The sequence below is a fragment of the Pseudophryne corroboree genome, chromosome 6, assembly GCF_028390025.1.
Source record: "Pseudophryne corroboree isolate aPseCor3 chromosome 6, aPseCor3.hap2, whole genome shotgun sequence".
Lineage (NCBI taxonomy): Eukaryota > Metazoa > Chordata > Amphibia > Anura > Myobatrachidae > Pseudophryne > Pseudophryne corroboree.
The window spans coordinates 379507776-379526165 of NC_086449.1; the positions used below are offsets into that span (position 1 = coordinate 379507776).

At 43.6% G+C, this 18390-nt stretch overlaps 1 protein-coding gene across 1 annotated transcript in view; it reads right to left on the reverse strand.

Moving 5' to 3' along the window:
• The window catches only part of LOC134934577 (collagen alpha-1(VII) chain-like), an 817258-nt gene that overhangs the window by 491065 nt on the left and 307803 nt on the right, over positions 1-18390 (reverse strand). Inside the window, exons 64-65 of the mRNA XM_063929986.1 lie at positions 16306-16341; positions 2055-2189 (exon numbers count right to left, since the gene is read on the reverse strand). Coding sequence (XP_063786056.1) covers positions 2055-2189; positions 16306-16341 — 171 coding nt within the window. The remainder of the gene's footprint in view (positions 1-2054; positions 2190-16305; positions 16342-18390) is intronic.

Below are 18390 nucleotides of genomic sequence, written 5' to 3' on the forward strand. Positions count from 1 at the left end.
GCCCCTTGGGTCAGTGCACCCTAAACACGGAGGCTCGCAACCGTTGTCAACAGAATCCAATCCTGAATTCCGAAGTGTCGATCTCCCACCTGGTGGCGACGCTGTGGATTTACCACCCTAAACATGGAGGCTTGCTACCGTTGTCAAAAGAATCCAATCCTGAATTCCGAAGTGTTGACTCCCCACCAGGTGGGAGATCTGCAACCACCATAAGAGGAAAATCCTGGCTTTTGGTGAAAGACATATCATCTGGCGCATGTGCAGATGTGACCCTGACCATTAGTCCAGCAGATCCAGCTGGAATGGTCATGCATGGAATCTTCCGTACCGACAGGCCATCATCTTGCTCCATAGGCGAATGCAAAGATGTACAGTACTGAGATTTTGTTCAGCTTCAGAATGGAACGAACCATCGTCTGAATTGATTTTTTTCTCCATAGGAATGAACACTTTCTGAGACACTGTGTCCAGAATCATCACCAGGAACCGAAGCCTCTGCGTAGGTTATAGGCGGGACTTCTGCAGATTGAGAATCCACCTATGATCCGTGAGAAGTTCTATTGTATTGCTGATGCTTTCCATCAACTGTGCTCTGGACATAGCCGTTCTGAGGAGATTGTCCAAGTATGGAACGATATTCACTCCCTGCTTGCAGAGTTGTAGCAACATCTCTGCCATCACCCCTGTGAACACCCTTGGTGCCATTGAGAGACTAAAAGGCAAGGCTTGGACCTGGTAGTTACTGTCTTGCAATGCAAGCCTGAGGTAAGCCTGATGAGGCGGCCATATCGGGATGTGAAGATACGCATCCTTGACATCCAGAAATACCAGGAGTTCCCCTTCTTCCAGACATGGGAACTCTGTAAGTGGAACACTCGGAAGAAATAGAAAACCGGGACCCCGATTCCTGTACTCACCACACCAGCGTCTTCAGCTCTGTTAGGGGTGGTGGCATGCTGTTGGAGTGCGCACACACCCTGGGGGCGAGCGAAACAACACTTCAGGAGGTATGTCCTATATATACAGACCATTAACCCTTCAAGAGGTTGGTCCGGTTCCCCCCCTAAGTCTCACGACATAGGCAGACTGGTGCCAACCAGTGCTGCCTGAAAATAACAAACTAGAATAGTTTTGAAGAAAACTCCCTGGAGCTCCAGAGAATGCACCCTTGGGCACAGAGGGGAGGAGCCAGCACACTCTGAAGACATTTACAGTGCCAAAGCTTCAATGGACCCTATCTATACCCATGGTACTGAGACCATCCCAGTATCCCCTAGGACGTTAGAGAAATACTGTTCATTAAATTATTTTTTATATGTAAAATTATTACTTATATATAAAATAGCTTTATCCCATTTCACAGCAAATTTGATTACAATATTTCACTGTATTTTTATTGTATTATGTATAATTATTTCTGCAAATGTTCCACAACTGTATTTTGTTCAGACTGTCAGGAGTTGGTGTTGTACTTTTGTTCCAACTAAACCTAAACTTTTTTATATTGCCAATCTTAAAGGGCATCAGAATATGCAGACATAAATAAATGTTAATAAAAATTATTTTTCATATACAGAACATTTGCAGAAGAAAATAATGTGTATACTGTATATCAGAATTTAGAAAAACCATGAAAATAAATAATGATGATGATGATGATGATGATGTCTGGCTTATCTAGTATTCGGTTGTATCAAGATATGCAGAAAGCGTATCTTGAGTTACATGTATTTTGCCATAACCAAATAAGCACCTTGCCCACTTTTTACTTGTACATTTGGGCTGCAATTTGCTCTCAACTCTAGAGGCACATTCCTACTAATATGGCACATTTTGTTAAGTATCAACATATTTTGTGTATATTATTCATCTCAATAATAAAAACCCTTTGAAAGATCTGAGACAGTTTTTCTAAAAAATACAAATACTGTAGTTCATGGATGAAAATGTGTCAAAATGGGCATCATTAGTACTGGGCAGGTACATAAGGTGTGAGAATGTGTGCAAGCTGTAAAATACAATAGGTTATCATTTCCTCAAAGTAAACAACTTACAGCAGTGTCTGTTGTGTGTTTTAAAACCTGCTTTTTCTTAGTGGCACGATCTTTCTTTGAGCTTGGGAGATGCTGAAACAAATCTGTAAGCCCATGTTGTATGAGATGGTCAGTTAATTCCTTCAGAAGATTTAGCTAAACAGGAAAACATACAAATATATTACAGTTTAGAATTAGTAACAAACAGGTATAATGGGCAACATCTATTGTTCATCTACTGTCAATACAACTAGTTATCAACTGTAGTAATATATCATGCATTCAGGGTCGGACTGGCCCACAGGGGATCTGGGGAAACCCCCGATGAGCCCAACTGCCTGTGGGCCCACCTCTTCATCTAGGGATTAGGTTCCAGAATATATCCTAGTGCATTTATTTATTCATTATTTATTAATTTGTTAAATTATACTGCACCTGACTATGGTGTATTTTCTACAGTGCATGCCTGTTGTTAATCTGGTACATTATCATGCATGCATTAGCAGTATTTACTATAAATATATATATATATATTAGAGATGAGCGGGTTCGGTTCCTCTGAATCCGAACCCGCCCGAACTTCAGGTTTTTTACACGGGTCCGAGCAGGCTCGGATCTTCCCGCCTTGCTCGGCTAACCCGAGCGCGCCCGAACGTCATCATCACGCTGTCGGATTCTCGCGAGGCTCGGATTCTATCGCGAGACTCGGATTCTATATAAGGAGCCGCGCGTCGCCGCCATTTTCACACGTGCATTGAGAGTCATAGGGAGAGGACGTGGCTGGCGTCCTCTCCGTTTAGAGAAGAGAGAGACACAGTATTTTGGGGAGCATTATTAGGAGGAGTACTACTATACTGTATACTACTATACTACTTGCTGCTGAAGTGATATTTTATACTAGATTAGATAATAGATAGTGTGACTGTAAGTGTATTATCTGACTTGTGGGGGAGACACTGACAGTGGGGAGCAGTTAGAGTCTGAGAGCAGGACTCAGGAGTACATATAACGTACAGTGCACACTTTTGCTGCCAGAGTCAGTGCCACACTGCCATTGTTGTGACCACACTGACCACCAGTATAATAATATATTTTGTGATTGTCTGCTTAGGCCTCGGAGTACTAGTTGCAAGTTGCAACGTGACCTGAAGTGACCACCAGTTTAATAATCAATCACCACCAGTTTAATATATATATATATATATATATATAATTGTATATAATATATATATATATATATATATATATATATATATAATATTGTATACCACCTACCCGTGGTTTTTTTTTTTTTTCATTCTTCTTTATACATACTACTATAGTAGCTTACTGTAGCAGTCTGCGGTGCTGTGCTGACCTGACAGTGTCCAGCAGGTCCGTCATCAGTCATTACATAATAAATATATATAGTAACTGTCCGGCTGCAGTACTAGTGATATTATATTGATTTCATCTCATTATCAATAATTTATCATCCAGTCTAGACTCTATATTAGCAGCAGACACAGTACGTTAGTCCACGGCTGTAGCTACCTCTGTGTCGGCACTCGGCAGTCCATCCATAATTGTATACCACCTACCCGTGGTTTTTTTTTTTCTTTCTTCTTTGTACATACTACTATAGAGTATAGTAGCTTACTGTAGCAGTCTGCGGTGTTGCTGAGCTGACAGTGTCCAGCAGGTCCGTCATCAGTCATCATTACCTAATAAATATATTATCTACCTGTCCGGCTGCAGTACTAGTGATATTATATATACATACATATATATATATTGATTTCATCTCATTATCAATCATCCAGTCTATATTAGCAGCAGACACAGTACGTTAGTCCACGGCTGTAGCTACCTCTGTGTCGGCACTCGGCAGTCCATCCATAATTGTATACCACCTACCCGTGGTTTTTTTTTTCTTTCTTCTTTGTACATACTACTATAGTATAGTAGCTTACAGTAGCAGTCTGCGGTGCTGCTGAGCTGACAGTGTCCAGCAGGTCCGTCATCAGTCATCATTACCTAATAAATATATTATCTACCTGTCCGGCTGCAGTACTAGTGATATTATATATACATACATATATATATATATTGATTTCATCTCATTATCAATCATCCAGTCTATATTAGCAGCAGACACAGTACATTAGTCCACGGCTGTAGCTACCTCTGTGTCGGCACTCGGCAGTCCATCCATAATTGTATACCACCTACCCGTGTTTTTTTTTTTTCTTTTCTTCTATGTACATACTACTATAGAGTATAGTAGCTTACTGTAGCAGTCTGCGGTGCTGCTGAGCTGACAGTGTCCAGCAGGTCCGTCATCAGTCATCATTACCTAATAAATATATTATCTACCTGTCCGGCTGCAAGTACTAGTGATATTATATATACATACATATATATATATTGATTTCATCTCATTATCAATCATCCAGTCTATATTAGCAGCAGACACAGTACGTTAGTCCACGGCTGTAGCTACCTCTGTGTCGGCACTCGGCAGTCCATCCATAATTGTATACCACCTACCCGTGGTTTTTTTTTCTTTCTTCTTTGTACATACTACTAGTATAGTATAGTAGCTTACTGTAGCAGTCTGCGGTGCTGCTGAGCTGACAGTGTCCAGCAGGTCCGTCATCAGTCATCATTACCTAATAAATATATTATCTACCTGTCCGGCTGCAGTACTAGTGATATTATATATACATACATATATATATATATATTGATTTCATCTCATTATCAATCATCCAGTCTATATTAGCAGCAGACACAGTACGTTAGTCCACGGCTGTAGCTACCTCTGTGTCGGCACTCGGCAGTCCATCCATAATTGTATACCACCTACCCGTGGTTTTTTTTTTCTTTCTTCTTTGTACATACTACTATAGAGTATAGTAGCTTACTGTAGCAGTCTGCGGTGCTGCTGAGCTGACAGTGTCCAGCAGGTCCGTCATCAGTCATCATTACCTAATAAATATATTATCTACCTGTCCGGCTGCAGTACTAGTGATATTATATATACATACTGTGACAAGAACACTGGGATAGTGTTTGAGGGCAGGTATATTTGTCCCAGGTTCTTGTCTTACATGTTTTAGAAAATGTTAACTTCTAGGAAAAATGCTTTTTGTTTTGTCTGAACCTTTTCAGTTTGCTGTAAAAGCTGGGTAAAGGCTCTGAGAGAGAGATAAGGCGAGTTCTAGACATTGGGCCCAGTTCGGGTCTTTGGCCTCACAGAGGGCTAATCAGGGTTTCAGCTGTGTAAGAGTGATATAGTGCTTCTAACCTGATTAGTAGGGGCAGACTGCCTGGGAAGGCTGCAGGATCTGTGTGTGAGAGACACGCTTTCTGATGCAAGTAAGCTATACAGTATGTACTGAAGAACTCTGTGTTTTGTTTAGTGACAGTTAGGAACATCTTATGTTTAGTTAGTGCCGGACAGGCAAGGTATTTTTATTTTGGGGTTTGTTTTATTTTCTGTTTCAATAAAACTGGCCGGGGTCAGTTGTACCAGAAACTGGACTTGTGTTGTTCCTCAGCTGCTGCGTGCTGCCATATTCCCCAGGAAAAGGCACCTTGCACCCCTACAGTGTTACAACTTGGTGGAGAATGCGAGCAGGCCGTTCTGCGCATAAGTGAAAGCAGCAGCTTTGTGAGGCCTGCAGAAAACGGTGGTTTATGCAGATACAGCCCAGTGTGAAGTTACTGAGACTCACCCCTGAGGGTTTGATATATGTCCTGGGTGAAAGCAGCTGCAAAGCCGCCTGAAAAATCTGTTGACATGGAGGATCTGCTTAAAGCCTTGCTGCAAGCTACAGCGGCTCAGCAGGAGGCTAACCGACAGCAGCAGGTGGCAATGGAGGAAAATTGGAGACTACAGCGTCAGGATAGAGAGGCCTTAGCAGAAGTGGTGCAGAGACTTGCAGCTCGGGTTGGAGATGTGGCCGTCAGTGCTCCAACCAGCTCTAGTTCTATACGAGCCAGTCACTTCCTGCAGAAAATGACAGAGGCTGATGATGTGGAGGCCTATCTGACCACGTTTGAAAGGACTGCCGAGCGTGAGAACTGGCCGAAAGCACAGTGGGCCAGTCTGCTGGCACCTTTCCTGTCAGGTGAGCCCCAAAAAGCTTACTTTGATTTAAGCCCTGCTGAGGCTCGGGACTATGATAAACTAAAGACTGAGATCCTGACCCGCCTGGGAGTCACGCTGTCAGTACGAGCACAACGGGTGCACCGTTGGCTGTACGCCATGGAGAAGCCTCCGCGCTCCCAGATGCACGACCTTATTCAGCTAACAAAAAAATGGCTGCAGCCAGAGACATTAACTGGTCCCCAGATGGTGGAAAGAGTCGTCATGGACCGCTACTTGAGATCTTTGCCCATGGTCCTGCGCAAGTGGGTGAGCCATGGAAACCCGGGTACTGCTGACCAATTAGTGGACATGGTAGAGAGGTATTTGGCAGCAGAGGAACTACTGATGACCACCCAGCAACCCATAGATCCTCGACAGCGCCCTTCAGTAAAGACTGGTAAGACTGTTCCGTGGGAAAACGTTGCTGGGCGGTTAAGAGAACGCAAGGCTGGAGAGACTGTAAACACTGGCCCTGGAAACAGGCCAATGGGGCTAGAACGGTCTATGCTGCCCAAATGGGTTGATAATCGTGTGGTTAAATGTTTTAGGTGTGGTATGCCAGGTCATGTTATTGCCAATTGCCCAGTCACGCAAGAACCCATGCAATGTGATGCTGCCTTTGAATGTCGCAGAATGTCTTTCTTTGCTAGGTTAGCCTGTACTGTGGTACCTTCACCTGAGCTGGAAAAACAAATGTGTGATGTGTTCTTAGAAGGTAACCGGGTAGAGGCCTTGCTAGATTCAGGAAGTTTAGTTACCCTCGTGAAAGCTGGGTTAGTGAACCCCTTAAAGGTCCAGCAAATACCTATTGGGGTAACTTGCATACATGGGGATACCCAATATTATGCCACTGCTGAGGTGAATATAGAAACTTGTTGTGGGTCAGCAATGGTTAAAGTGGGACTGGTCCCTACCTTGGTGCATGAGGCCATAATAGGGAGGGATTTTCCTCATTTTTGGAAACTGTGGGAATCACGGTTATCAACAGATGTGAGAAGTAAAAAGCCAGTTGATAATACCGGTGATTTTTTGGATGTACGTGGGTCTTCGGAACTTTCTGGCCCTTTGCCTTTTGCTAGTTTGGCTGGGGAAGTGACAGATGGGGAGTCCAGTGAGGACCCTCTTGCCGGGAACAGAGACATAGTAGTTAGAACTGAAAGCGTGCCTGACCTGGAGGTAAAGAAGGATCTGTTTGCGTCTGAACAGTTAAAGGATCCTACCTTAATAAAGGCTAGAGAGAATGTTAAGATTGTTAATGGGGAACCTGTGGTACCAGGTGACAGGGTTACGTATCCCCACATGGCCATCTGTAATGAGCTCTTGTACCACATTGTCAAAAGGGGTGAGGATGTGGTGGAACAGCTGGTAGTTCCCCAGCCTTATCGGAGAACGGTACTAGATTTAGCTCATAGTCACGTTACCGCAGGACATTTAGGGGCAGAAAAAAACACTGAAAGAGTTTTACAAAGGTTCTTTTGGCCAGGGGTTTATAAAGAAGTGTCTGAATATTGTTCTTCCTGTCCTGAATGCCAGTATCATGCCCCTAGACCCCATTTCAGGAGCCCACTAGTTCCCATGCCTATTATAGAGGTCCCGTTTGACAGAATAGCCATGGATCTCGTGGGACCCTTGTTAAAGTCTGCTCGGGGCCATCAGTATATCCTGGTAATTATGGACTATGCCACTCGATATCCTGAGGCTGTCCCTTTACGCACTATCACAACCAAGGCGATAGCTAGGGAGCTGGTGCAGGTATTTAGTAGAGTGGGAATACCAAAAGAAATTTTGACTGACCAAGGTACTCCATTTATGTCAAGGATCATGAAAGAATTGTGCAAGTTATTTAAGGTCACTCACCTCAGGACGTCCATCTACCATCCCCAAACTGACGGGTTGGTGGAAAGGTTTAATAAAACATTAAAAAGTATGTTAAAAAAGGTTGTTGAGAGAGATGGGAAAAACTGGGATTGTTTGTTGCCCTACTTGTTAATGGCCATCAGAGAAGTTCCTCAGTCCTCTACGGGGTTTTCTCCATTTGATTTGTTGTATGGTAGACACCCCAGAGGGCTGTTGGATGTTGCCAAAGAGACGTGGGAAGGACAGCCCACTCCTTATAGAAGCGTTATTGAGCATGTAACACAAATGCAGGATAGGATTGCAGCCATGGTACCTGTTGTCAGAGAGCACATGGAACAGGCCCAAAGTGCTCAACAGAGGGTCTATAACCGGAGTGCCAAGATACGGGAATTTGCTCCTGGAGATAGAGTTCTTGTTTTGGTACCCACTGTGGAAAGCAAATTCCTAGCTAAATGGCAGGGTCCATTTGAGATTAGGGAAAAAGTGAATGAGGTTAATTACAAAGTATACCAGCCGGGAAAGAGAAAACCCGAACAGATCTACCATGTTAACTTAATCAAACCCTGGAAAGATAGGTTGTCTCTGTCAGCGGAGCCTTGCCCTTCGGTGTCTTCACCCCGGTTGCTTCCCGCAGTGAAGGTGTCAGAGACATTATCAGCTGATCAGAACAATCAGGTTAAAGAATTTCTCATCCAAAATAGGGAGGTATTTTCAGAGCTGCCTGGCCGAACGACCATAATAAAACATGACATTGTCACAGAACCAGGGGTCAGGGTTCATTTAAAGCCATATAGGATTCCTGAAGCTCAGCGAGAAGCTATTTCTAAGGAAGTTAAAACCATGTTAGAACTTGGAGTCATAGAGGAGTCTAACAGTGAGTGGTCCAGTCCCATAGTGCTCATCCCGAAGCCCGACGGTAGCATACGCTTCTGTAATGACTTTCGTAAGTTAAATGAGGTGTCCAAGTTTGACGCATACCCCATGCCCCGTGTGGATGAGCTTGTAGAAAGGCTGGGAACAGCCAGGTTTCTCACCACATTGGACCTGACCAAAGGTTACTGGCAAATACCTGTATCTGATAGCGCCAAAGAAAAAACAGCCTTTTCGGTTCCGGAGGGGCTGTACCAGTATAAGATGTTACCCTTTGGGTTGCATGGGGCTCCAGCAACCTTTCAACGGGCGATGGATAAAATTTTGAGGCCCCATAGAAAATATGCAGCTGCCTATTTGGATGATGTGGTAATTCACAGTACAGACTGGGGGTCACATTTGGTTAAAGTACAAGCAGTACTGGACTCAATCAGAGAGGCAGGGTTAACTGCTAACCCAAAAAAGTGCTGCCTCGCAATGGAGGAGGTCAAATACTTGGGCTTCACCATAGGCAGAGGTCTGATTAGGCCCCAATTGAATAAAGTTGATGCTATTCAAAACTGGCCTCGTCCAGTGAATAAAAAACAGGTAAGGGCTTTTTTGGGAATTACTGGGTACTATAGACGGTTTATTCCTAATTTTGCGACCACAGCGGTGCCGTTGTCAGACCTTACCAAAGGGAAGCAGTCAAATGTGGTGAAATGGAACCCTGATGCAGAAAAGGCGTTCCAAGCGTTAAAAGTGGCTTTGTGTTCACAACCGGTGTTGATAACACCAGATTTTTCAAAAGAATTTGTGGTACAGACAGATGCCTCAGAGGTAGGGATAGGTGCTGTGCTGTCCCAAACCAGAGATGGGGACGAACACCCTATCATTTATTTGAGTAGGAAACTCAATGAGCATGAAAAAAGGTATGCCATTGTGGAAAAGGAGGCTTTGGCCATTAAGTGGGCACTAGATACCTTGAGATATTACCTCTTGGGTAGACAATTCAGACTAGTGACAGACCATGCCCCTTTAAAATGGATGTATGTAAATAGAGGCAAGAATGCTCGTGTAACTAGATGGTTTCTAGCGTTGCAGGACTTTAAGTTTACTGTCGAACATAGACCGGGAACACAATTGGCCAACGCAGATGCATTGTCTCGCATCTTCTGTTTGGGGGCTACAAGTGTTCCGGCCCCTAGGTCGAAACAGGGGAGGGGGATATGTGACAAGAACACTGGGATAGTGTTTGAGGGCAGGTATATTTGTCCCAGGTTCTTGTCTTACATGTTTTAGAAAATGTTAACTTCTAGGAAAAATGCTTTTTGTTTTGTCTGAACCTTTTCAGTTTGCTGTAAAAGCTGGGTAAAGGCTCTGAGAGAGAGATAAGGCGAGTTCTAGACATTGGGCCCAGTTCGGGTCTTTGGCCTCACAGAGGGCTAATCAGGGTTTCAGCTGTGTAAGAGTGATATAGTGCTTCTAACCTGATTAGTAGGGGCAGACTGCCTGGGAAGGCTGCAGGATCTGTGTGTGAGAGACACGCTTTCTGATGCAAGTAAGCTATACAGTATGTACTGAAGAACTCTGTGTTTTGTTTAGTGACAGTTAGGAACATCTTATGTTTAGTTAGTGCCGGACAGGCAAGGTATTTTTATTTTGGGGTTTGTTTTATTTTCTGTTTCAATAAAACTGGCCGGGGTCAGTTGTACCAGAAACTGGACTTGTGTTGTTCCTCAGCTGCTGCGTGCTGCCATATTCCCCAGGAAAAGGCACCTTGCACCCCTACAGTGTTACAATACATATATATATATATTGATTTCATCTCATTATCAATCATCCAGTCTATATTAGCAGCAGACACAGTACGTTAGTCCACGGCTGTAGCTACCTCTGTGTCGGCACTCGGCAGTCCATCCATAATTGTATACCACCTACCCGTGGTTTTTTTTTTCTTTCTTCTTTGTACATACTACTATAGTATAGTAGCTTACTGTAGCAGTCTGCGGTGCTGCTGAGCTGACAGTGTCCAGCAGGTCCGTCATCAGTCATCATTACCTAATAAATATATTATCTACCTGTCCGGCTGCAGTACTAGTGATATTATATATACATACATATATATATATTGATTTCATCTCATTATCATCCAGTCTATATTAGCAGCAGACACAGTACGGTAGTCCACGGCTGTAGCTACCTCTGTGTCGGCACTCGGCAGTCCATCCATAAGTATACTAGTATCCATCCATCTCCATTGTTTACCTGAGGTGCCTTTTAGTTGTGCCTATTAAAATATGGAGAACAAAAATGTTGAGGTTCCAAAATTAGGGAAAGATCAAGATCCACTTCCACCTCGTGCTGAAGCTGCTGCCACTAGTCATGGCCGAGACGATGAAATGCCAGCAACGTCGTCTGCCAAGGCCGATGCCCAATGTCATAGTACAGAGCATGTCAAATCCAAAACACCAAATATCAGTAAAAAAAGGACTCCAAAACCTAAAATAAAATTGTCGGAGGAGAAGCGTAAACTTGCCAATATGCCATTTACCACACGGAGTGGCAAGGAACGGCTGAGGCCCTGGCCTATGTTCATGGCTAGTGGTTCAGCTTCACATGAGGATGGAAGCACTCAGCCTCTCGCTAGAAAACTGAAAAGACTCAAGCTGGCAAAAGCACCGCAAAGAACTGTGCGTTCTTCGAAATCCCAAATCCACAAGGAGAGTCCAATTGTGTCGGTTGCGATGCCTGACCTTCCCAACACTGGACGTGAAGAGCATGCGCCTTCCACCATTTGCACGCCCCCTGCAAGTGCTGGAAGGAGCACCCGCAGTCCAGTTCCTGATAGTCAGATTGAAGATGTCAGTGTTGAAGTACACCAGGATGAGGAGGATATGGGTGTTGCTGGCGCTGGGGAGGAAATTGACCAGGAGGATTCTGATGGTGAGGTGGTTTGTTTAAGTCAGGCACCCGGGGAGACACCTGTTGTCCGTGGGAGGAATATGGCCGTTGACATGCCTGGTGAAAATACCAAAAAAATCAGCTCTTCAGTGTGGAGGTATTTCAACAGAAAAGCGGACAACAGGTGTCAAGCCGTGTGTTGCCTTTGTCAAGCTGTAATAAGTAGGGGTAAGGACGTTAACCACCTCGGAACATCCTCCCTTATACGTCACCTGCAGCGCATTCATAATAAGTCAGTGACAAGTTCAAAAACTTTGGGCGACAGCGGAAGCAGTCCACTGACCAGTAAATCCCTTCCTCTTGTAACCAAGCTCACGCAAACCACCCTACCAACTCCCTCAGTGTCAATTTCCTCCTTCCCCAGGAATGCCAATAGTCCTGCAGGCCATGTCACTGGCAATTCTGACGAGTCCTCTCCTGCCTGGGATTCCTCCGATGCATCCTTGCGTGTAACGCCTACTGCTGCTGGCGCTGCTGTTGTTGCTGCTGGGAGTCGATGGTCATCCCAGAGGGGAAGTCGTAAGCCCACTTGTACTACTTCCAGTAAGCAATTGACTGTCCAACAGTCCTTTGCGAGGAAGATGAAATATCACAGCAGTCATCCTGCTGCAAAGCGGATAACTGAGGCCTTGACAACTATGTTGGTGTTAGACGTGCGTCCGGTATCCGCCGTTAGTTCACAGGGAACTAGACAATTTATTGAGGCAGTGTGCCCCCGTTACCAAATACCATCTAGGTTCCACTTCTCTAGGCAGGCGATACCGAGAATGTACACGGACGTCAGAAAAAGACTCACCAGTGTCCTAAAAAATGCAGTTGTACCCAATGTCCACTTAACCACGGACATGTGGACAAGTGGAGCAGGGCAGGGTCAGGACTATATGACTGTGACAGCCCACTGGGTAGATGTATGGACTCCCGCCGCAAGAACAGCAGCGGCGGCACCAGTAGCAGCATCTCGCAAACGCCAACTCTTTCCTAGGCAGGCTACGCTTTGTATCACCGCTTTCCAGAATACGCACACAGCTGAAAACCTCTTACGGCAACTGAGGAAGATCATCGCGGAATGGCTTACCCCAATTGGACTCTCCTGTGGATTTGTGGCATCGGACAACGCCAGCAATATTGTGTGTGCATTAAATATGGGCAAATTCCAGCACGTCCCATGTTTTGCACATACCTTGAATTTGGTGGTGCAGAATTTTTAAAAAAACGACAGGGGCGTGCAAGAGATGCTGTCGGTGGCCAGAAGAATTGCGGGACACTTTCGGCGTACAGGCACCACGTACAGAAGACTGGAGCACCACCAAAAACTACTGAACCTGCCCTGCCATCATCTGAAGCAAGAAGTGGTAACGAGGTGGAATTCAACCCTCTATATGCTTCAGAGGTTGGAGGAGCAGCAAAAGGCCATTCAAGCCTATACAATTGAGCACGATATAGGAGGTGGAATGCACCTGTCTCAAGCGCAGTGGAGAATGATTTCAACGTTGTGCAAGGTTCTGATGCCCTTTGAACTTGCCACACGTGAAGTCAGTTCAGACACTGCCAGCCTGAGTCAGGTCATTCCCCTCATCAGGCTTTTGCAGAAGAAGCTGGAGACATTGAAGGAGGAGCTAACACGGAGCGATTCCGCTAGGCATGTGGGACTTGTGGATGGAGCCCTTAATTCGCTTAACAAGGATTCACGGGTGGTCAATCTGTTGAAATCAGAGCACTACATTTTGGCCACCGTGCTCGATCCTAGATTTAAAGCCTACCTTGGATCTCTCTTTCCGGCAGACACAAGTCTGCTGGGGTTGAAAGACCTGCTGGTGACAAAATTGTCAAGTCAAGCGGAACGCGACCTGTCAACATCTCCTCCTTCACATTCTTCCGCAACTGGGGGTGCGAGGAAAAGGCTCAGAATTCCGAGCCCACCCGCTGGCGGTGATGCAGGGCAGTCTGGAGCAACTGCTGATGCTGACATCTGGTCCGGACTGAAGGACCTGACAACGATTACGGACATGTCGTCTACTGTCACTGCATATGATTCTCTCACCATTGAAAGAATGGTGGAGGATTATATGAGTGACCGCATCCAAGTAGGCACGTCACACAGTCCGTACTTATACTGGCAGGAAAAAGAGGCAATTTGGAGGCCCTTGCACAAACTGGCTTTATTCTACCTAAGTTGCCCTCCCACAAGTGTGTACTCCGAAAGAGTGTTTAGTGCCGCCGCTCACCTTGTCAGCAATCGGCGTACGAGGTTACATCCAGAAAATGTGGAGAAGATGATGTTCATTAAAATGAATTATAATCAATTCCTCCGTGGAGACATTGACCAGCAGCAATTGCCTCCACAAAGTACACAGGGAGCTGAGATGGTGGATTCCAGTGGGGACGAATTGATAATCTGTGAGGAGGGGGATGTACACGGTGATATATCGGAGGATGATGATGAGGTGGACATCTTGCCTCTGTAGAGCCAGTTTGTGCAAGGAGAGATTAATTGCTTCTTTTTTGGTGGGGGTCCAAACCAACCCGTCATTTCAGTCACAGTCGTGTGGCAGACCCTGTCACTGAAATGATGGGTTGGTTAAAGTGTGCATGTCCTGTTTATACAACATAAGGGTGGGTGGGAGGGCCCAAGGACAATTCCATCTTGCACCTCTTTTTTCTTAAATTTTTCTTTGCGTCATGTGCTGTTTGTGGAATGTTTTTTGGAAGGGCCATCCTGCGTGACACTGCAGTGCCACTCCTAGATGGGCCCGGTGTTTGTGTCGGCCACTAGGGTCGCTTATCTTACTCACACAGCTACCTCATTGCGCCTCTTTTTTTCTTTGCGTCATGTGCTGTTTGGGGAGGGTTTTTTGGAAGGGCCATCCTGCGTGACACTGCAGTGCCACTCCTAGATGGGCCCGGTGTTTGTGTCGGCCACTAGGGTCGCTTATCTTACTCACACAGCTACCTCATTGCGCCTCTTTTTTTCTTTGCGTCATGTGCTGTTTGGGGAGGGTTTTTTGGAAGGGCCATCCTGCGTGACACTGCAGTGCCACTCCTAGATGGGCACGGTGTTTGTGTCGGCCACTAGGGTCGCTTATCTTACTCACACAGCTACCTCATTGCGCCTCTTTTTTTCTTTGCGTCATGTGCTGTTTGGGGAGTGTTTATTGGAAGGGCCATCCTGCGTGACACTGCAGTGCCACTCCTAGATGGGCCCGGTGTTTGTGTCGGCCACTAGGGTCGCTTATCTTACTCACACAGCTACCTCATTGCGCCTCTTTTTTTCTTTGCGTCATGTGCTGTTTGGGGAGGGTTTTTTGGAAGGGCCATCCTGCGTGACACTGCAGTGCCACTCCTAGATGGGCACGGTGTTTGTGTCGGCCACTAGGGTCGCTTATCTTACTCACACAGCTACCTCATTGCGCCTCTTTTTTTCTTTGCATCATGTGCTGTTTGGGGAGTGTTTTTTGGAAGGGCCATCCTGCGTGACACCGCAGTGCCACTCCTAGATGGGCACGGTGTTTGTGTCGGCCACTAGGGTCGCTTAGCTTAGTCATCCAGCGACCTAGGTGCAAATTTTAGGACTAAAAATAATATTGTGAGGTGTGAGGTATTCAGAATAGACTGAAAATGAGTGGAAATTATGGTTTTTGAGGTTAATAATACTTTGGGATCAAAATGACCCCCAAATTCTATGATTTAAGCTGTTTTTTTAGTGTTTTTTAAAAAAAAACACCCGAATCCAAAACACCCCCGAATCCGACAAAAAAAATTCGGTGAGGTTTTGCCAAAACGCGGTCGAACCCAAAACACGGCCGCGGAACCGAACCCAAAACCAAAACACAAAACCCGAAAAATTTCAAGTGCACATCTCTAATATATATATAACTCGTAATGCCATGAGTAAAATTCCTAACTGCATAGCAAATTTACTTGGCGCAGTCGCACTGCGGACATTGCGCATGCGCATTAGCGACTAATCGCTCCGTTGCGATAAAAAAATAACGAGCGAACAACTCGGAATGACCCCCTATGTGCTAGAGATGCACATTAGACTGCATGATAGTTGATTGCTTTAGACTAGGACTGCTGTGACTATTCAATGCCATATGATATACAGAACAATAGATGAAAGGCTTATGTTAATAAACCATGGTGTGCCTAGGCGCAGCAAAGAAGTCAAGATAAAGTTGGACCCATCTGTAGTTCTACTTGTCACAAAGGTGCAATAAAGCTAGTATGGAAGGAAATAAGACTTGGTAATCTTTGATTGTCTTTGACCATAGCTGGATGCAGAAACTGTTACATTATGATACATTTGTACTGGAAACTTCCCAACATGAATCTACTCAATTCATAGTACCATCTTTAAAATAGTCATGCATTATAGTGCGTGATCTTGTTTTTATTATATCATTTTTGCAGTTGTGCAGCAAAGATATAAGTCAGACAAGTGGTACAGTAGATCTAGCACCAACATACCTTTATTCCATATGACTCAAACAGCATCTCTAAATCCTGAAATAAAGACAGAGACTTAATATTCAGAAGAAATTGTGCATTTTATGAAATCAGCAAATGCTTTGAATCAACTCAATATGGTAGTGGTTCCCAAACTTTTTTCAGGGCAACCCTAGGACAAAAGTTTCTTATTGAGAAATTTAGAAAGAAATATTACATTCAGTAAATAGTGTTTATTTATATGTCATCCTTAGATAAAAAGTGCACATTTACACCTGGACCACCACGTTGTCAAGCTAGAGTTTGATTCTGAACTGAGTCTGGATGTTCCTTCCTCTAGGGGGGATATTTAGCAAAGCTTGGAGAGATAAAATTGTGAGATATAAAGTACCAACTAATCAGCTCCTAACTGTAATTTTTTAAATGCAGCCTATAAGATGTAAATTAGAAGTTGATTGGTTAGTACTTTATTGCTCAAAATGTTATCTCTCTACAAACGTTGATAAATAAACCCCTAAATCCCCTCACACATTTGGAATTTGTCCCCGCGGCACGTACAATACAGTATGGTTTTGCCAAGGTACAAGATCTGCAGCTTCCTTCTGATGTCACTACTTGGGCGGCCATTTAAAATGGTGAAATACTTGTCCTGCCCTTTATCATACTAAATGAAAACAGGTATTGTGTGATATTTTCCCTATTTCCAACTATGGAAATGCTAAATAACATGTTGATATATTCTGTTTAAAAAGCTTCCAAATAGCATGTACTGTATAAGAAAATGGGTATGCAGTTGTTAGGTCGACAGTCAATAGGTCGCACATTATTGGTCAACATGGTTAAAAGGTCAACAGTGACAAAATGTCGACGTGACAATGGTCGACATTGTTTTTGAGGAAAAATATTTTTTGTTTTTCATACTTTACCATCCACATGGACTACGATTGGGAATAGTAACCTGCCTTGCCGAAAGCATGGCAAGTGAAGCGAGGCACCTTGCCCGAAGTATGAGCAGTGAACTAACTGGGGTTCCTGGTCATTTTACGGAGTAAATGACACCCAAAAAATCTTTCTATGTCAACCTTTTTCACGTCAATCTATTGTCCATATCGACCTTTTTCCTGTGTCAACCTAGTGCATGTCGACCTTTTGGAATCACTGTTGATATTTTTAGGGTCGACCGAATGATCCACACCCAAGAAAATGACACTAGGTTTCATAGGGAATATATTGGACTGTGTATTTCACATTTATAGTCTGAATGTAATGCTAATACAACAAATCTTTCTAATAGGGAAATGCAAACTAAGAACTCTTTGAAATCTGGAAAACTTTATTGATACATTACCAAATCTTTAAAAAAAAAACGGTTAACTATCTGAAAACACAGGAGTTGAGTCCACACAAGACTAATGAATTCTATAGGAAAAATATATTATTATTATTATTATTATTATTATTATTATTAACCAACATAAAGTCTATAACTTTCTATACACTGTCATTACAGCACTAGGTTTGTGGTGATACCAGATTTTAGTCCATAAAACTCATATATTTTGTTTTTGTACAGAGGCAAAAAAGGAAGACAGAATGTCAATCTGGGGCACACTTATAAAATTATAAATTATCTAAATTTAAAATATAACTTTTATTATTAAATACCTTAAAAAGTTACACACATAAGGCAATAAATACAGTGTAAACATTTGAATTCAAATTATTGACGGCTGTCAATTTGGTAGCTGTTGAATTTTGTATTTGAATTTATACTGTATTTATTGCCTTATACAGTATGTGTAATTTTTTAGGGTATTTAATGATAACAGATATATTTTATGTTTAGATAATTTATCATTTTATTAGTGTGCCCCAGATAGACATTTTGTCTTCCATTTTTTCTCTTAACAATAACCAAAATCCGCATATAAATAACAAAGTGGTTTATAACATTCTTTATAATATGAAATTTATATGATTTTAGGTAAAGCACCCATTCTGTTTTGACATAATACATTACAACATACAGTAAGATGTATTTAGTACTGAATACTAGTTAACTATACACTAATTTTGGCATGTGATCTGTAAGGTTAGACCACTTGC